Source organism: Balaenoptera borealis, assembly GCF_965194805.1.
Source record: "Balaenoptera borealis genome assembly, chromosome: 4".
Classification (NCBI taxonomy): Eukaryota; Metazoa; Chordata; class Mammalia; order Artiodactyla; family Balaenopteridae; genus Balaenoptera; species Balaenoptera borealis.
This window is the reverse complement of record NC_138861.1, coordinates 59,845,458-59,862,786: the sequence shown is the minus strand read 5'-3', so window position 1 is coordinate 59,862,786 and position 17,329 is coordinate 59,845,458. Positions and strand designations below refer to the sequence as shown.

The 17,329-nt window shown below is 38.9% G+C and overlaps 1 protein-coding gene and 1 long non-coding RNA gene across 2 annotated transcripts in view; one reads left to right on the top strand and one right to left on the bottom strand.

Moving 5' to 3' along the window:
• The window catches only part of LOC309627970, a 749,424-nt gene that overhangs the window by 89,453 nt on the left and 642,642 nt on the right, over positions 1–17,329 (top strand). The window lies entirely within an intron of this gene.
• Positions 16,363–17,329, bottom strand: part of LOC309627937 (uncharacterized protein) — a 68,494-nt gene continuing 67,527 nt past the window's right edge. Inside the window, exon 6 of the mRNA XM_082390340.1 lies at positions 16,363–17,115. Coding sequence (XP_082246466.1) covers positions 17,047–17,115 — 69 coding nt within the window. The 3' untranslated portion in view covers positions 16,363–17,046. The remainder of the gene's footprint in view (positions 17,116–17,329) is intronic.

Sequence of the window (17,329 nt, the reverse complement as noted above, 5' to 3'; positions counted from 1 at the left end):
GGTTAGGAAGTAGAATACAATGATTCTTGTGGTCAGAATAAAGGTCTAAGCTCACCATATAACTGTGACATTTATTATTCTCTAGATAGTGTTTAAAACCATAAAAACACATTGAATCATTAGGGGAAAAGTATAGGGAGAGAGAAAAGAACCTAGGACAAAGCCCCAAGGAGTTATGGCATCTAGAGACGAGGAGGAAGGCAGTCAGCAAAGGGCACTGAGATGAGTGGACTAAGGAAGTAGAAAGAAACCCAGGAGAGCATGGCATTATGGAAGTCAAGAGGTGAGAGGGTTTCAAGTCAACTGTTGTAGATGAGTCCAGTAAGATGAACTCAGGGAAAGGTAAGTGGACTTGGTGAGCTTGGTGTGAGCAGTTTTGCAAGGAGACTATTTAAATTACACCATTTGTTTCATTGGCTGAAACCCTGACGTTATGCCTTCAGGGTCCCAGCTAAAGACTGGAGTACTGTTCTTACTGGTGAACCCCTAGAACTACGGAATAGTTAGGAAAATTTATCTTTTGTTGGTTATACTGGAGTTGCATATACTGCCTTTAATATCTATCCCCGGGTGTGTTCATGCACTTTCAGTCGACACCAGATGATTGGACGGATCAACCACACATGTGCTCACCAGTCCCTGAAACTCCACAGAGGAGTTTCTGCTTCAGAAGTTTCCTTCACTTCATTACAAAACTTAAAATATTTCAGGGAATACGTCAGACAGTGCCCTTTCCACTTAAACACTTTCCCTTCATTGCCCGGTGTAATAATACAACCCAACAATATGTATAACGTATGAAGAGTGGAATGCTATATTGATGCAATATACTAAAAATAGCTAACCCTTCTATAGCACTTACATACCAGACAGTGTTCCAAGTGCTCTGTATACATTAACTCATTTGATCTTTACAACACATCTATGAGGTAGTGAGTTTCTATTATTCTTTCCATTTTACCCTGGAAGACACTGAGGTCCAAAGAGATTAAATAACTTGTGCAACTGTAGCTCCAGAGTAAAGACCTTTAAGCGTTAGGCAACACACACACACACACACACACACACACACACACACACACACACACACACACTCCTTATGTGAATTCAAAGCAATCTTACAAAAGAGAACCAATGAACCCAAGAGCCGGGGCTTTTAAATCACTCTGAACTGGCATTCACTAGCTTCAAACGTTCCAGTGAGGACAAAGTGTGAAAAGATATCAGCTGATAAAGACCTAGACTCTGATCAGCTCCACATCTAGGGCTCTTTCTGGGAACTCACCTCAACTCATCTACTAAACTCATTGCAGGAAATTTCTAACCCTTAAAGTGGCTCTAGCGTTGCAAGCCCTTATGGTGGCAAGCCAAGGAGAAGCACAACATTCAGTCTTAAGGGCAGTCTTTAATCTGGCTATGAAAGTCCACTGAGCAGCAGCCCAGGATGATCTTGCTTTAGAAGCAGACTCTTAATTTCCATGTGATATTTTTGTTACAAAAATAACATGTGCAGTCTGCTGTATGTCATCCAGTGCGCCATCTCCTGGTGGAACCAGACATGTTTTAATTATTAAAATTCTCAATGCACCCAGAGGCCACGAACCAGCAATATTGAAAAGAATGTAGAAAGAAATCCATATGTAGCACAAATCTTTCCGTTGCAACCTCAAAGATTTTTCCTATTCACAGATATCACCTCAGATTTTGCTACTAGTTTACATTGGCTAACTATATGTGTTTAGGCTAAAAAGGGAATAAAAGTTCTTAGTAACATAACTGTAGGATGCTTTGTGGTTATTATGTTTGGGAAAGAAATTTTGGTTCTATTCAACCGGTATAAAAAGTAGCTAACAAAACTTAGTTATTTTCATTCTCTTCATTCATTCACTCAATAATCATTTATTAATGACTTACTATATTCCCAAACTTGAATCACAATGATAAGTAATATAATCTCTATTTGCTAAAACCTCATAGTCTGGGAGAAGGACAAATAATCAGATCACATTAGCATGGTGTGGTGAGGTAGGTATAAACACAAGTTGCTATGGGAGCATGTGGGAAGCCAATGACTTATTTGAAATAGTTGGCAACAGGAAAAAAATTCTCCTCTCTCTTTACCCCTCATAAGTGTGAATTTTCTTCTGAGGAATGTTTGTTTTAGAGAGAGCTCACAGGTAAGAACACTTAAACCTCTCTTCACCTGTGCCAGGCCATCAGCCTTCCAAAGTTTTACCTACTACCTTGGGCTGCAGAAAAGCCATAGGCTTATGAGACCCTGGGGGAAATAAGGGAGTAAGAAGGGAAGTAAAGCTGAGGTGCCTGTGAGGAAATTCAGAACAGCAATTGTATCATATTCCTTTACAACTGTTTTGTATACAATACCAAACTTAGCTGATTCTTCCTTAAAACCAGAGGTCTTAATGAGAGGTCAATGGATGAGTTTTAAGGGAACAGATGAACTCCCTGAACTTGTAGGAAAAAACTGCGTGGATTTTGCATAAAATTCTTATATGGGTTTATTATTTTTTAAAAAGATTAAGGGCATTTCAGTGACAAAATTCAGATTTGTAGAGGGGGATGAAACTTTGGGGGCCTCCTTAAGAAAAAGAATACAAAATTACAAATGTACATTTATTTAAAATGACTATTATTTAGAATGAGAACATAATATTCCTGTTCATTAACTACCTGATACACATCTAATAATACTTTTTCCAAGTATTTTTGTCTATATTCCTTTCAATAATTTCTTCATGGGACAGCTGCTGTTTCATCATCTCTCATATCATTGAGTTCAGTTCTCCTAGTTTGTAGAAGTCTTTATGTAGAGAGGAGGTTATCATAGGCTCAAAGTGCTGCTTATGACTAACTTTGTTTGGTGCCCTCAGAATGCTCCTATTTGTGAGGCAGTTCCCAGAAAATAAGTCTTCTTTCGGTATCAATAGGATTCAGAAGTTTATAACACTTTGCTTTCACTCTTTCTATTTCCCAGGTACTATGTAATTCACTTAAACCTTGACGAGGTTGATACTATTATAATGGTTTATGATGTGTAAACTAAGGTGTAGAAATAGCTTTGCCTAAGGTCGCACAGCTGGCAAATGGATGAGTCAGGTGTTAAACCAAGTCAGACCAACTCCAGAGACTGAGGGCCTTAGCTCAATATTTCACTCTATAAAACTGAGTATAATACAGGGATGAAGATGTTGCCTACAGCAACATCTACTTCAGCATCTACTTCATCCCTACGTCCCTGGGCTTCACCCCGAGATGAGAGTGAGTAGTGAGGTGATGGAAACTTCATGTACAAGAAGGGGTAGTTTGAAAAAAGCAGAAGCTTATGCCCAGTTCACATTGGAACCTCGAGGAGGGACCACTTCACCCACTTCACAAGGTGTCCTGCTCCAACCGGCTGGGAGCAGCAGAGAGGAAATGGCACTGAAGCGTCTTCAGTCAGAGAGCACCTTAGACGGCACCTTCTTGGTCCCCAAAGCCTCTATGCGTCTCCTCAACACAAGAAGCTAGCACAGCCATCCTAGACTCCAGCACTGGATGCCTGTGCACCTCCCGAGGGTAAAAGGGACTAAGCACATTGGAACCAAAAGCAGCAGGAACAGAGAACAAAACCCAAAGACACCTCATGGAAGCCTGAATGACCAGGACATCGGTCCTATTCTTAGAAAGAGCAAAAGACAGAGTAGAGAAACCAAATTAAATAGCCATATATTTCAGAAGATATGATAAGCCAACACCTCTATCCACGTTTGTGACAAATTTTCTTATATTACTTTTTGTTTCTGAGAGGAACAAAGTAATTTTTGGCTTGGAAAATTTTACCTCTACAAATACCTTTCCTCATGGAAACTGCAAACCTGGCACTTGTATAAATACATTTCCAAGATTAGTGGAAAGAAGCTGCTTTAGAAATGGATACCGTGCTGCATGGCTATTCAACAAGGGTTGGGTCTGAGGATTTGTAGAGTGAGTTTAGGATAATTACCCATTCAAACACCTAAGGAACTAACGCCTTTCCATGAATATTTTGTTGTTGTCTACTAGATTTCTTCTGTTAAGCACTTGGGATATTCCTTAGAAGAAAGCAGAAGAGGATATACGCATGAAATTTGGTAAGTCCAAGGGAGCTTTGGCCAGTGTGGATGCCTGAAAGTCAGGTTTATTCACTGTGTGTAAAAGAGAACAAATTCTTCCACTAATCCTTTGATCTCTTTATGGTTTCCTTGTTCATTGTACAGACTGTACCAGAAACAAGTTTCACTTCAAATATAATAGCTAATGACAGACAGTAGTAAAGGAAGTGGGTGTGGAGCTGTAGTTCACTATAATGACAAGAGCGTCAGTTGCTATTTATAGCATTTGTTAAACGTTCATCTCTTCAAACTGCTATTTTCTTTTCTTTTAAACATTTTTAGCATCTTTATTGAAGTATAATTGCTTTACATGGTTGTGCTAGTTTCCGCTGAACAACAAAGTGAATCAACCATACCTATAAATATATCCCCATATCTCTTCCTTCTTGCGTCTCCCTCCCTCCCACACTCCCTATCCCACCCCTCTTGGTGGTCACAGAGCACCGAGCTGATCTCCCTGTGCTATGCAGCTGCTTTCCACTAGCTATTTATTTTACATTTGGTAGTGTAGGTATGTCCATGCCACTCTCTCACTTCGTCCCAGCTTACCCTTCCCCCTCCCCGTGTCCTCAAGTCCGTTACCTATGTCTGCGACTCTATTCCTGTCCTGCCCCTAGGTTCTTCAGAACCATTTTTTTTTTAGATTCCATATATATGTGTTAGCATGTGGTATTTGTTTTTCTCTTTCTGACTTACTTTACTCTGTATGACAGACTCTAACTCCATCCACCTCACCACAAAAAAATCAATTTCGCTTCTTTTTATGGCTGAGTAATATTCCATTGTATATATGTGCCACATCTTCTTCATCCATTCATCTGTCGATGGACACTTAGTTTGCTTCCATGTCCTGGCTATTGTAAATTGAGCTGCAATGAACATTGTGGTACATGACTCTTTTTGAATTACGGTTTTCTCAGGGTATATGCCCAGGAGTGGGATTGCTGGGTCATATGGTAGTTCTATTTTTAGTTTTTTAAGGAACATACATACTGTTCTCCATAGTGGCTGTATCAATTTACATTGTCACCAAAAGTTCAAGGGGTTCCCTTATCTCCACACTCTCTCCAGCATTTACTGTTTGTAGAAATTTTGATGATGGCCATTCTGACTGGTGTGAGGTGATACCTCATTGTAGTTTTGATTTGCATTTCTCTAATGATTAGTGATGTTGAGCATCCTTTCATGTGTTTGTTGGCAATCTGTATATCTTCTTTGGAGAAATGTCTATTTAGGTCTTCTGCCCATTTTTGGATTGGGTTGTTTGTTATTTGGATATTGAGCTGCATGAGCTGCTTGTATATTTTGGAGATTAATCCTTTGTCAGTTGCTTTGTTTGCAAATACTTTCTCCTATTCTGAGGGTTGTCTTTTCGTCTGGTTTATGGCTTCCTTTGCTGTGCAAAAGTTTTAAGTATCATTAGGTCTCATTTGTTTATCATTTGTTTTTATTTGCATTTCTCTTGGAGGTAGGTCAAACAGGATCTTGCTGTGATTTATGTCATTGAGTGTTCTGCCTATGTTTTCCTCTAACAGTTTTATAGTGTCTGGCCTTACTTTTAGGTTTTTAATCCATTTTGAGTTTATTTTTGTGTATGATGTTAGGAAGTGTTCTACTTTCATTCTTTTACATGTAGCGTTCCAGTTTTCCCAGCACCACTTATTGAAGAGGCTGTCTTTTCTGCATTGTATATTCTTGCCTCCTTTATCAAAAATAAGGTGACCATATGTGTGTGGGTTTATCTCTGGGCCTTCAATCCTTTTCCATTGATCTATATTTCTGTTTTTGTACCAGGACCATACTGTCTTGATTACTGTAGCTTTGTAGTATAGTCTGAAGTCAGGGCGCTTGATTCCTCCAGCTCCATTTTTCTTTCTCAAGATTGCTTTGGCTATTTGAGGTCTTTTGTGTTTCCATACAAATTGTGAAATTTTTTGTTCTAGTTGTGTGAAATATGTCATTGGTAGTTTGAAAAGGATTGCATTGAATTTGTAGATTGCTTTGGGTAGTATAGTCATTTTCACAATGATGATTCTTCCAATCCAAGAACATGGTACATCTCTCAATCTGTATCATCTTTAATTTCTTTCATCAGTGTCTTATAGTTTTCTGCATACAGGTCTTTTGTTGCCTTAGGTAGGTTTATTCCTAGGTATTCTATTCTTTTTGTTGTAATGGTAAATGGGAGTGTTTCCTTAATTTCTCTTTCAGATTTTTCATCATTAGTGTATAGGAATGCAAGAGATTTCTGTGCATTTATTTTGTATCCCGACACTTTGCCAAATTCATTGATTAGCTCTAGTAGTTTTCTGGTAGCATCTTTAGGATTCTCTATGTATAGTATCATGACATCTGCAAACAGTGACAGTTTTACTTCTTTTCTGATTTGGTTTCCTTTTATTTCTTTTTGTTCTCTGATTGCTGTGGCTAAAACTCCGAAAACTGTGTTGAATAATAGTGGTGAGAGTGGGAAACCTTGTCTTGTTCCTGATCTTAGTGGAAATGGTTTCAGTTTTTCACCATTGAGAACGATGTTGGCTGTGGGTTTGTCATATATGGCCTTTATTATGTTGAGGAAAGTTTCCTCTATGCCTACTTTCTGGAGGATTTTTACATAAATGGGTGTTGAATTTTTTCAAAAGCTTTTTCTGTATCTATTGAGGTGATCATATGGTTTTTCTCCTTCAGTTTGTTAGTACGGTGTATCACATTGATTGATTTGCGTATATTGAAGAATCCTTGCATTCCTGGGATAAACCCCATTTGATCATGGTGTATGATCCTTTTAATGTGCTGTTGGATTCTGTTTGCTAGAATTTGTTAAGGATTTTTGAGTCTATGTTCATCAGTGATTTGTCCTATAGTTTTCTTTCTTCGTGACATCTTTGTCTGGTTTTGGTATCAGGGTGTTGGTGGTCTCGTAGAATGAGTTTGGGAGTGTTCATCCCTCTGCTGTATTTTGGAAGAGTTTGAGAAGACTATTTGTTAGCTCTTCTGCAAATGTTTGATAGAATTCACCTGTGAAGCCATCTGGTCCTGGGCTTTTCTTTGTTGGAAGATTTTTAATCACAGTTTCAATTTCAGTGCTTGTGATTGGTCTGTTGATATTTTCTATTTCTTCCTGGTTCAGTCTTGGAAGCTTATGCTTTTCTAAGAATGTGTTCACTTCTTCTAGGTTGTCCATTTTATTGGCATATAGTTGCTTATGATAATCTCTGATGATCCTTTGTATTTCTGCAGTGTCTGTTGTTACTTCTCCTTTTTCATTTCTAATTCTGTTGATATGAGTCTTCTCCCTTTTTTCTTGATGAGACTAGCTAATGGTTTATCAATTTTGTTTATCTTCTCAAAGAACCAGCTTTTAGTTTTATTAATCTTTGCTATCATTTCCTTCATTTCTTTTTCATTTATTTCTGATCTGATCTTTATGATTTCTTTCCTTCTGCTAACTTTGGCTTATTTTTTGTTCTTCTTCTCGAATTGCTTTAGGTGTAAGGTTTGGTTGTTTATTTGAGATGTTTCTTGTTTCTTGAGGTAGGACTGTATTGCTATAAACTTCCATCTTAGAACTGCTTTTGCTGCATCCCATAGGTTTTGGGTCATCATGTTTTCACTGTCATTTGTTTCTATGTATTTTTTTGATTTCCTCTTTGATTTCTTCAGTGATCTCTTGGTTATTTGGTAGAGTATTGTTTAGTCTCCATGTGTTTGTATTTTTTACAGATTTTTCCCTGTAATTGATATCTAGTCTCATAGCATTGTGGTTGGAAAAGATACTTGATATGATTTCAATTTTCTTAAATTTTCCAAGGCTTGATTTGTGATCCAAGATCTGATCTATTCTGGGGTATGTTCCATGAGCACTTGAGAAGAAAGTGTTTTCTGTTGTTTTTGGATGGAATGTCCTATAAATATCAATTAACTCCATCTTGTCTAACGTGTCATTTCAAGCTTGTTTTTCCTTATTTATTTTCATTTTGGATGATCTGTCCATCTGTGAAAAGGGGTGTTTAAATCCCCTACTATGATTTTGTTACTGTCGATTTCCCCTTTTATGGCTGTTAGCATTTGCCTTATATATTGAGGTCCTCCTATGTTGGGTGCATAAACATTTACAATTTTATATCTTCTTCTTGGATTGATCCCTGGATCATTATGTAGTGTCCTTCCTTGTCTCTTGTAATAGTCTTTGTTTTAAAGTCTATTTTGTCTGATATGAGAATTGCTACTCCAGCTTTGTTTTGATTTCCATTTGCATGGAATATCTTTTTCCATCCCATCACTTTCAGTCTGTAGGTGTCCCTAGGTCTGAAGTGGGTCTCTTGCAGACAGCATATATACAGGTCTTGATTTTGTATCCATTCAGCCAGTCTATGTCTTTTGTTTGGAGCATTTAAACCATTTACATTTAAGGTAATTATTGATATGTATGTTTCTATTACCATTTTCTTAATTGTTTTGGTTTTGTTATTGTAGGTCTTTGCCTTCTCTTGTGTTTCCTGCCTAGAGAAGTTCTTTTAGAATTTGTTGTAAAGCTTGTCTGGTGTTGCTGAATTCTCTTAACTTTTGTTTGTCTGTAAAGGTTTTAATTTCTCTGTTCAATCTGAATGAGATCCTTGCTGGGTAGAGTAATCTTGGTTATAGGTTTTTCCCTTTCATCACTTTAAATATGTCCTGCCACTCCCTTCTGGTTTACAGAGTTTGTGCTGAAAGATCAGCTCTTAACCTTATGGGGATTCCCTTGTATGTTATTTGTTGCTTTTCCCTTTTTTTTTAAATATTTTATCTTTGTAATTAATTTTTGATAGTTTGATTAATATGTGTCTTGGCGTGTTTCTCCTTGGATTTATCCTTTATGGGACTCTCTGCACTTCCTGGTCTTGATTGACTATTTCCTTTCCCATATTAGGGAAGTTTTCTACTATAATCTCTTCAAATATTTTCTCAGTCCCTTTCTTTTTCTCTTCTTCTTCTGGGACCCCTATAATTCAAATGTTGGTGCATTTCATGTTGTCCCAGAGGTCTCTGACACTGTCCTCCATTCTTTTCATTCTTTTTTTTTATTCTGCTCTGTGGTAGTTATTTCCACTAATTTATCTTCCAGGTCACTTATCCGTTCTTCTGCCTCAGTTATTCTACTATTGATTCCTTCTAGAGAATTTTAAATTTCATTTATTGTGTTGTTCATCATTGTTTGTTTGCTTTTTAGTTCTTCTAGGTCCTTGTTAAACATTTCTTGCATTTTCCCCATTCTGTTTCCAAGATATTGGATCATCTTTAGTATCATGACTCTGAATTGCTTTTCAGGTAGGCTGCCTATTTCCTCTTCATTTGTTTGGTCTGGTGGGTTTTTACCTTGCTCCTTCATCTGCTGTGTATTTCTCTATCATCTCATTTTGCTTAACTTCCTGTGTTTGGGGTCTCCTTTTCGCAGGCTGCAGGTTCGTAGTTCCCGTTGTTTTTGGTTTCTGCCCCCAGTGGCTAAGATTGGTTCAGTGGGTTTTGTAGGCTTCCTGGTGGAGGGGACTGTTGCCTGTGTTCAGGTGGATGAGGCTTGATCTTGTCTTTCTGGTGGGCAGGACCGTGTCTGGTGGTGTGTTTTGGGGTGTCTGTGACCTTATTAGATTTTAGGCAGCCTTTCTGCTAATGGGTGTGGTTGTGTTCCCGTCTTGCTATTTGTTTGGCATGGGTTGTCCAGCACTGGTGCTTGTTGGTTGTTGAATGGAGCTGGGTCTTAACATTGAGACAGAGATATCTGGGAGAGCTCTTGCCGATTGATATTACATGGGGCCAGGAAGTCTCTGGTGGTCCCATGTCCTGAACTCAACATTCGCACCTCAGAGGCTCAGGCTTGACACCTGGCCAGAGCACCAAGACCCTATCAGCCACATGGCTCAGAAGAAAAGGGAGGGGAAAAAAATAAATAAATAAAATAAAATAAAGTTATTAAAATAAAAAATTAAAATATATTAAAATAAAAAATAAAGAAGTAATTAAAAAAAAAGAAGAGAGCAAGCAAACCAGTACACATATCCACCAATGATAACAGGCGCTAAAAACTAAACTAAGATAAACATATAAATCAGAAACTAGTCAGTCACATACAGCAAACCCCAAGACTACAGTTGTTCCCAAAGTCCACTGCCTCAATTTGGAATGATTCACTGTCTATTCGGGTATTCCACAGATGCAGGGTACATCAAGTTGATTGCGGAGATTTAATCCGCTCCTGAGGCTGCACAGAGAAATTTCCCTTTCTCTTCTTTTTTTCCACAGCTCCTGGGGTTCAGATTTGGATTTGGCCCTGCCTCTGCATATAGGTCACCCTCTGGCATCTGTTCTTCTCCCAGACAGTAGGGGGTTAAAGGAGCAGCTGATTAGGGGGCTCTGGCTCACGCAGGCCAGGGAGAGGGAGGAATATGGAATGCCGGGTGAGCCTGCAGCGGCAGAGGTCGGCATGACATTGCAACAGCCTGAGGCATGTCATGTGTTCTCCCAGAGAAGTTGTCCCTGGATCATGGGACCCTGGCAGTGGCACGGTGAACAGGGTCCTAGGAGGAGAGGTGTAGATTGTGTCCTGTGCTTGCACACAGGCCACTTGGTGGCAGTGGCAGCAGCGTTAGCATTTCATGCCAGTCTCTGGTGTCCGCGCTGATAGCCGCGGCTCCTGCCCATCTCTGGAGCTCATTTAGACGGTGCTCTGAATCCCCTATCCTTGCGCAACCTGAAACAATGGTCTCTTGCCTCTTAGGCAGGTCCAGACTTTTTTCCGGGCTCTCTCTCAGCTAGTTGTGGCTCACTAGCCCCCTTTAGGCTGTGTTCACACAGCCAACCCCAGTCCTCTCCCTGGAGTCTGACCTCCGATACCCGAGCCTCAGCTCCCAGCCCCCACCCATACTGGCCAGCAGGTGATCAGACAAGCCTCTCAGGCTGGCAGTGCTGCTTGGCACCGATCCTCTGTGCGGGAATCTCTCCGCTTTTCTCTCTGCTCCCCTGTTGCTGCGCTCTCCTCCGTGGCTCCAAACCTTCCTCCCTGCCCACCCCCTGTCTCTGCCAGTGAAGGGGCTTCCTAGTGTGTGGAAACTTTTCCTCCTTCACAGCTCCCTTGCAGAAGTGCAGGTCCTGTCCCAGTTCTTTTGTTTCTGTTTTTTCTTTCTTCTTTTGTCCTACCCAGGTACTTGGGGAGTTTCTTGCCTTTTGGGAAGCCTGAGGTCTTCTGCCAGCATTCAGTAGGTGTTCTGTAGGAGTTGTTCCACATGTAGATGTATTTTTGATGTATTTGTGGGGAGAAAGGTGATCTCCACGTCTTACTCCTCTGCCATCTTGAAGGTCCTCCCAAATTGCTATTTTCATACAGCAGCAAACTCAAATTTCTCAGGTAACAGGATAAGCAGAGAGATTGGAATTGGAAGTAATTTCTAGCGTTAGTCAAATATGTAATGAATAAGAAAAACAACTTCTTCACCTTGAAGTGCCACCAGTTACCAGTTACCAGTGAGAACAGGAAAATAAACATTCACAAAGGAACGTTGCAGTGATCAGTGTGGGAAAGGAAATGGTCTAACAGAGGATTTATGTTATAAGATACCATCTGTGAAGCAGAATTGATGAAATGTATATTTGGAACAAAAAGGCTTTTTTTTAATTGAAGCAACTTTATAAAAAAAAAAAGTCAGAAAACCACTTTCCCATCTCTAATAAAAAAGCATAATTGGTGGTGAGACTGGAAAAAAGCTGAATCTGAGATCATAAACTCAGAGCTGTGATTTGCAACCTTGAGATTTGAAAGCTGCTAATTTACTGTATGACTAGGAAAATTGTGTTGCTTTTAACTATCCCAAGTTCCTCTTTTTTAGAGTTCTTGAGATCTATGATGAACTCAGTCCACCAGGATGGAAGGAGAAGTGTAGGGTTGGGAACGCTGGGAGGGTTGGGGGCGGGGGAGCTGGGTCTGTTGTCGTGTGGACCCTCTCCTTGCCTCTCTTATGTTGCAAAGACTGATGTTCAGGTTTCTTCTTTTTTTAAAATAACAAATTAATTTATTAAATCAGAAAAATGTATACCCCAAAATTTTAAATCATAAGACATATAATCATTCAAAGATAAGAACTGTCAACATTTTATTATTGAAGTATAGTTGATTTACAATGTTGTGTTAATTTCAGTTGTACAGCAAAATTATCCAGTTTTTAATATATATATTCTTTTTCAGATTCTTTTCACTTATAGGTTATTACAAAATATTGAGTACAGTTCCCTGTGCTATACAGTAGGTCCTTGTTGGCTATCTATTTTACATATAGTAGTATGTATATGTTAATTCCAAACTCCTAATTTATCCCTCCTCTCCCCCTTTTCCTTTGGTAACCATAAGTTTGTTTTCTATATCTGTGAGTGTATTTCTGTTTTGTAAATAAGTTCATTTGTATCACTGTTTTTTTAGATTTCACATATAAGCGATATCATATGATATTTGCCTTTCTCTGTCTGGCTTATTTCACTTAGTGTGAAGTAAGATTTCCTTCTCTTGTTAGACCTTAAGCTCTTCGTTGGAAACTTTATTTACAACCTTCTGGACTTACGGTATATGCACAACACCTTTATGTAAGTCAGTGTTGCTAGGAAAATCTGGATGATTTGATCCTCATACAGCTGTCTACTGATTTGAGTAAGTTTTACAAATTGGTGGCAGGCAGATTGTAGAATGAGGCTAGTAAAACATGCAGGGCTGAACAAGGCAAAAAGATTGCAGAAGCTGAGTGCTCAGGGGAGTAAGGCAGCAATCATCTTTGGTCTTTGGGGAAACAAGGGTGTGGTCTCTACCTGAAGCTTGGTGATTGTGCTGAAATGATCTTATATTTGGTGGCACTGACTCCTGATTGAGATGTTTAAATAACTAAAATTTATTTCAGTTTTTAGGTTTCAGTTCAACATGCCATTATATCTTGTTTGTGCCCAAGACTCTTACTGATATTGAGAATACTGCGTGAAACATGATAAACAGAGAAGATACTGGCCTTGAGTCCCTTATCTATTAGCAATAAAAACGTGTTCACAATATAATATACATGAGTTGAAAATTCTGATACTCTCTATTTGCCCTTCCCTTTACATCAGATAGTATCATCTGCATAGCTGCAATCCCTGGTAATTGTTTATCTTCCTTATGACTGTGCAACCATGTATTTCATGCAAGGTTTTATTCTGGACTAACAAGTGGATAAGAAATGTACTTGTATACATTTTCATTGCATTTAATTAAAGCCACAGATATATATTGCTCACTTTCTTTCTATAACCTTCTATAGCAAAGGCTGAAGAACATAGAACTTTTAAGGACTGGCTTTACCCTTTAGGAAATAAGATCATCACCTGAAAAAAAAAAAAAAAAAAGAAACTAGCATGACAAGGTCAATAATCCGTGGCAGACAAGGAATAAGAACTAAGAACACTGAGTGATGTAAGAGGTCAAGGGAGTCAAGGAAGGGATTAGGCTGGGATAGTCAAGGAAGACTTCCTGGAAGGGGTGGGGTTTGAGCTGAACCTTGAAAAAGAGCACACGTTTGAGAGGTAAAGAGAAGGCAAGAAGGTTTTCCAAACAAAGGGAATAGAGTGTTTTCCAGTATGGATTATTTAGAGAAACCCTTTCCAACTAGGTTTAGAAAAAACCTATTCCCCTCTCCCACCTTCCTTATCCCCCCACCAAAGAAGAATTAGGAAATTATTGGCCTAGATACTGAGAAGTCTAGGGGTAGCTCCAGCTTCAGATATGACTGAAGGCAAATGCCCAAACACCACTGTGATTCTCTGTGTTGGCTTCATTCTCCAGTAGGTTCTCCTTTACAGTAGGGCCTAGAAGCTCCAGATTCATAGCCTGATAACTCATTAAGTGGGCAAACACATATGTCCTGGGATTGAGTCCCATTGTCCTCAGTGGGGACAAGCCTGTTTCTGAGCCAATCCTGAGGTCAAAGTGACAGAATGCTCTTATTACCTGATCTAGGTCACGATCCCCTGTAGTTGGGTTAGACTGGAGATGGGAGATTAGTGCCACCTTAACCTAACAGGTGATGAGCTATATAGAAGTAATTTTTCAAAGAAAGATCAGACAGGTACTCCCAGAAGAAGAAATGGATGTTAGGAGGCAGAAACCACAATGGTATAAAAAACTATTCAGAAATGAGAAATAGGTCAAGGTTATACAGACCTAGACTTTCTTAAACATGAGCACAAATTGTTATCATAAAAATAAATTATGATATTTTCAGGTATTGTTTGCTTTGTATCTGTTTTTTAAATGTTCTACCAAACCAGGCTTTAAAAATATTTAATCTATAAACCATGTTTCATGACCATTCTCCTCTCCCAACCCTTGACAATTATTTCATCCTACTACTAAGAACTAAAAATAAAAAATAAGTAAGTTGGGAAACGGAGCAAAGCAATTAAAGTTCTTTGCTCTCTGTTGCTCAGGACAGAGTATTAAGAAATCTTTTCTTGGGAATTCCCCATGATTCAGAAAAGATAGAAATTAAGTGGCTGATTCATTTATTCATAACAATAGGGAGAATGTTCTGAGGTGCCAATCCATCCTAACCCCAGCAGATCCTCCCTAATGCCCGTGCTTGCAAAATGCCTCTGAAATTTCAGGGGTGTTTATTGGCATTTGCTCTCACCAAAAGTTAATGTGCTTGTGTCACAGTATTTTGTTTATGCGCCATAGATGTTGGCATACTTTGTTTTTAAGCACAATCAATAGCATTTATGTAGCACTGAACAGTCAGTTTAGATGACATATCATTTTTGCCTTTTTCTTGTTATTGTTACTTACAAAGTCTACTTCTTTAGAGTTTTACATTTCAAGCAAATTAGCCTATTAGAAATATCAACAGGTTGAAACTGTAGTTGAGAATGTGTTTGCATAGTGCATAATTATGATCTCTCAAAAAACCTTCCAAGGCCCTAATGAATTGGGGTAAGTGGATCCAGCAAGCTTTAGTGTATCTTGACAGCCATTGTGCAGTGAATGCTCTCCCTGAATGGGTTTTGACCTTGACAGTTGAAAAAATATGTATTTTCTTTTCAATCTCAGGTACCTTTTAAGAAAGATCCCTGTGATCACTTCGTTTATCTTTTCCTTTGGTTGGCTTGGTCCCTGTCACTACTTGGTCCAAAACAAAAATACCTCAGAAGAGTACAGCGAATCATTTATCTTTTCCTGTTAATCTTATTGATTGTTGGATAAAGGAATACTTTGGACTCTATTCACTGTGAATCAGAAACGCCAGTTGGAAAAAAATAACCAGCCATTTGTCCAATGACACATAAAGAATGCTGGATTGGATATTCAAAGCCTAACCAAATCTTAGGGACACACCAAGAGGCTTGCTTTCCCTTTCATTCATCAAATATTTCTTGGGTGTCTTCTATGACCAAGGTACATTAGTTAGTTTCATCAGTGGTTTGGGCCAATGCCCCACAAATAAAAAGTACTCAATACCTATTTGCTGAACACGAATAATAACTAACATTTGTTGAGCAATTATTAAGTGCCAGGAGCTTTAATTCTCAAAGCAACTGTGCGAAGTAGGTGTCATTCACTGCAATGTAAAAGTGAGGAAACTGAGGCACACAGAGGTTCAGTAACTTGACCAAGGTGATGAATTTATTATGAGGATGGATCTGATGCTTTTAGCTACTGCATTATACTACTCCAATTCATTGTGGTAGGTGTGATTGTTTAACCTTTTTTCAGAGATTATGAACTCAAGGTTCAGATCTTGTGAATAATTTTCTCAAAAGAACACAGGACAGCCTGGATTAGACCTGAGTCTGACTGATTCTGACATCACTGCTGCCTTCTGTGTTATGGTGTGAATCCCATCCATATACCACCTTCTCCCCTAACTTCTGGTCCACCTCCACGCCCATAGCCAATCATCTGAAACCACCACTTTATCACTGGGGAATGAATGCACTAATGGCTATAAACAAAAGGCTCCTATTTTCAGGTCAAAGACAGCCACACAAAGATCCTGCAAAATTTCAGAACTTATTCACTATAATCTCTCATTTGTCGGTTACTTGTATATTTTAAACTTTGTGGAGTTTTAGTTCTCTGAAGGATCCATGACAGTTTTGGCACAAATTAGGATTAAGGAGGAGAAAATCGAGCCTCTTAAGTTTTTTTCATTTGATTAATTATTCCTCATAGGTTTTATATTTATTGTTGTTTCTGGAGTCTTACCGGTGTGGCCATCCACTTTCCTTCATCTACAGGGCTGGGTGCCTACAACTGATGCTTCTATGAAAAGCTTATGTGAGAATATCGTCTATTCTAGTCTATGTAGTCAATTCCCTTCATCTTCTTATTGCCCCCACGTTCGCTAATCATGAGTTGGTGTGTCAAAAATCAATCGTTAAAAATTATGACTTCTGGCTGGCTTCATGTTGTATGTGTATTATGTGAAGCCTGAATCTCAAAATAGATTCCTAATCATGATATCAAGCCAGACTGTCCTGGCTTATAGATTTACGTAGGGGTTTGAAGGCATTATTAGATGACACTGAGTACCAGCCCCACCACTTGGGGGTTAAAAATCTAATCTCACACCCATGTAGACAGAGCCAAACACAAAGGAGCATAAACACAATCAAGCAATAAGTACACTGGGCAGATCCTTATTCACCGGGAAGAACAAATATTTGTTGGATGAGACAATCTTCCCAGTTCCAGAGAACATGGAAATACCATCATTCCTGTAAACTGCATAGCCCCAGGTATCATGTTTGTTTCACGTCTCCAGGCATCAATATCTTCTCTTATTAAAAGAAGGTTTTCCAAAAATCATGTGTCTTCGCAGGTGCCAGTCAACACTGGAGGAATATTCAAGGACTAAATCCCAGTGCAAAGGGAAACTTCCTTCTCTCCTGTCACAACTTTTTTCAAGGATGGGCAGAAATCCTAAGTACAGAGTGACAAGAAATCTGGGCAGATTATTTTACTGCTGATCTAAAGCTTTCTTTGACATTCAATTCAGCTATATGAGAATTAATACTACACATGATGTGTTTCCCTCTTACCTGTTTAATTTCATTATGATCATTCTTAGAAATGTGAGCACAAGAAGTAGATAGGCAAGTCAACCACTTTTCCAACACGAGTTATGAAGTTCAAA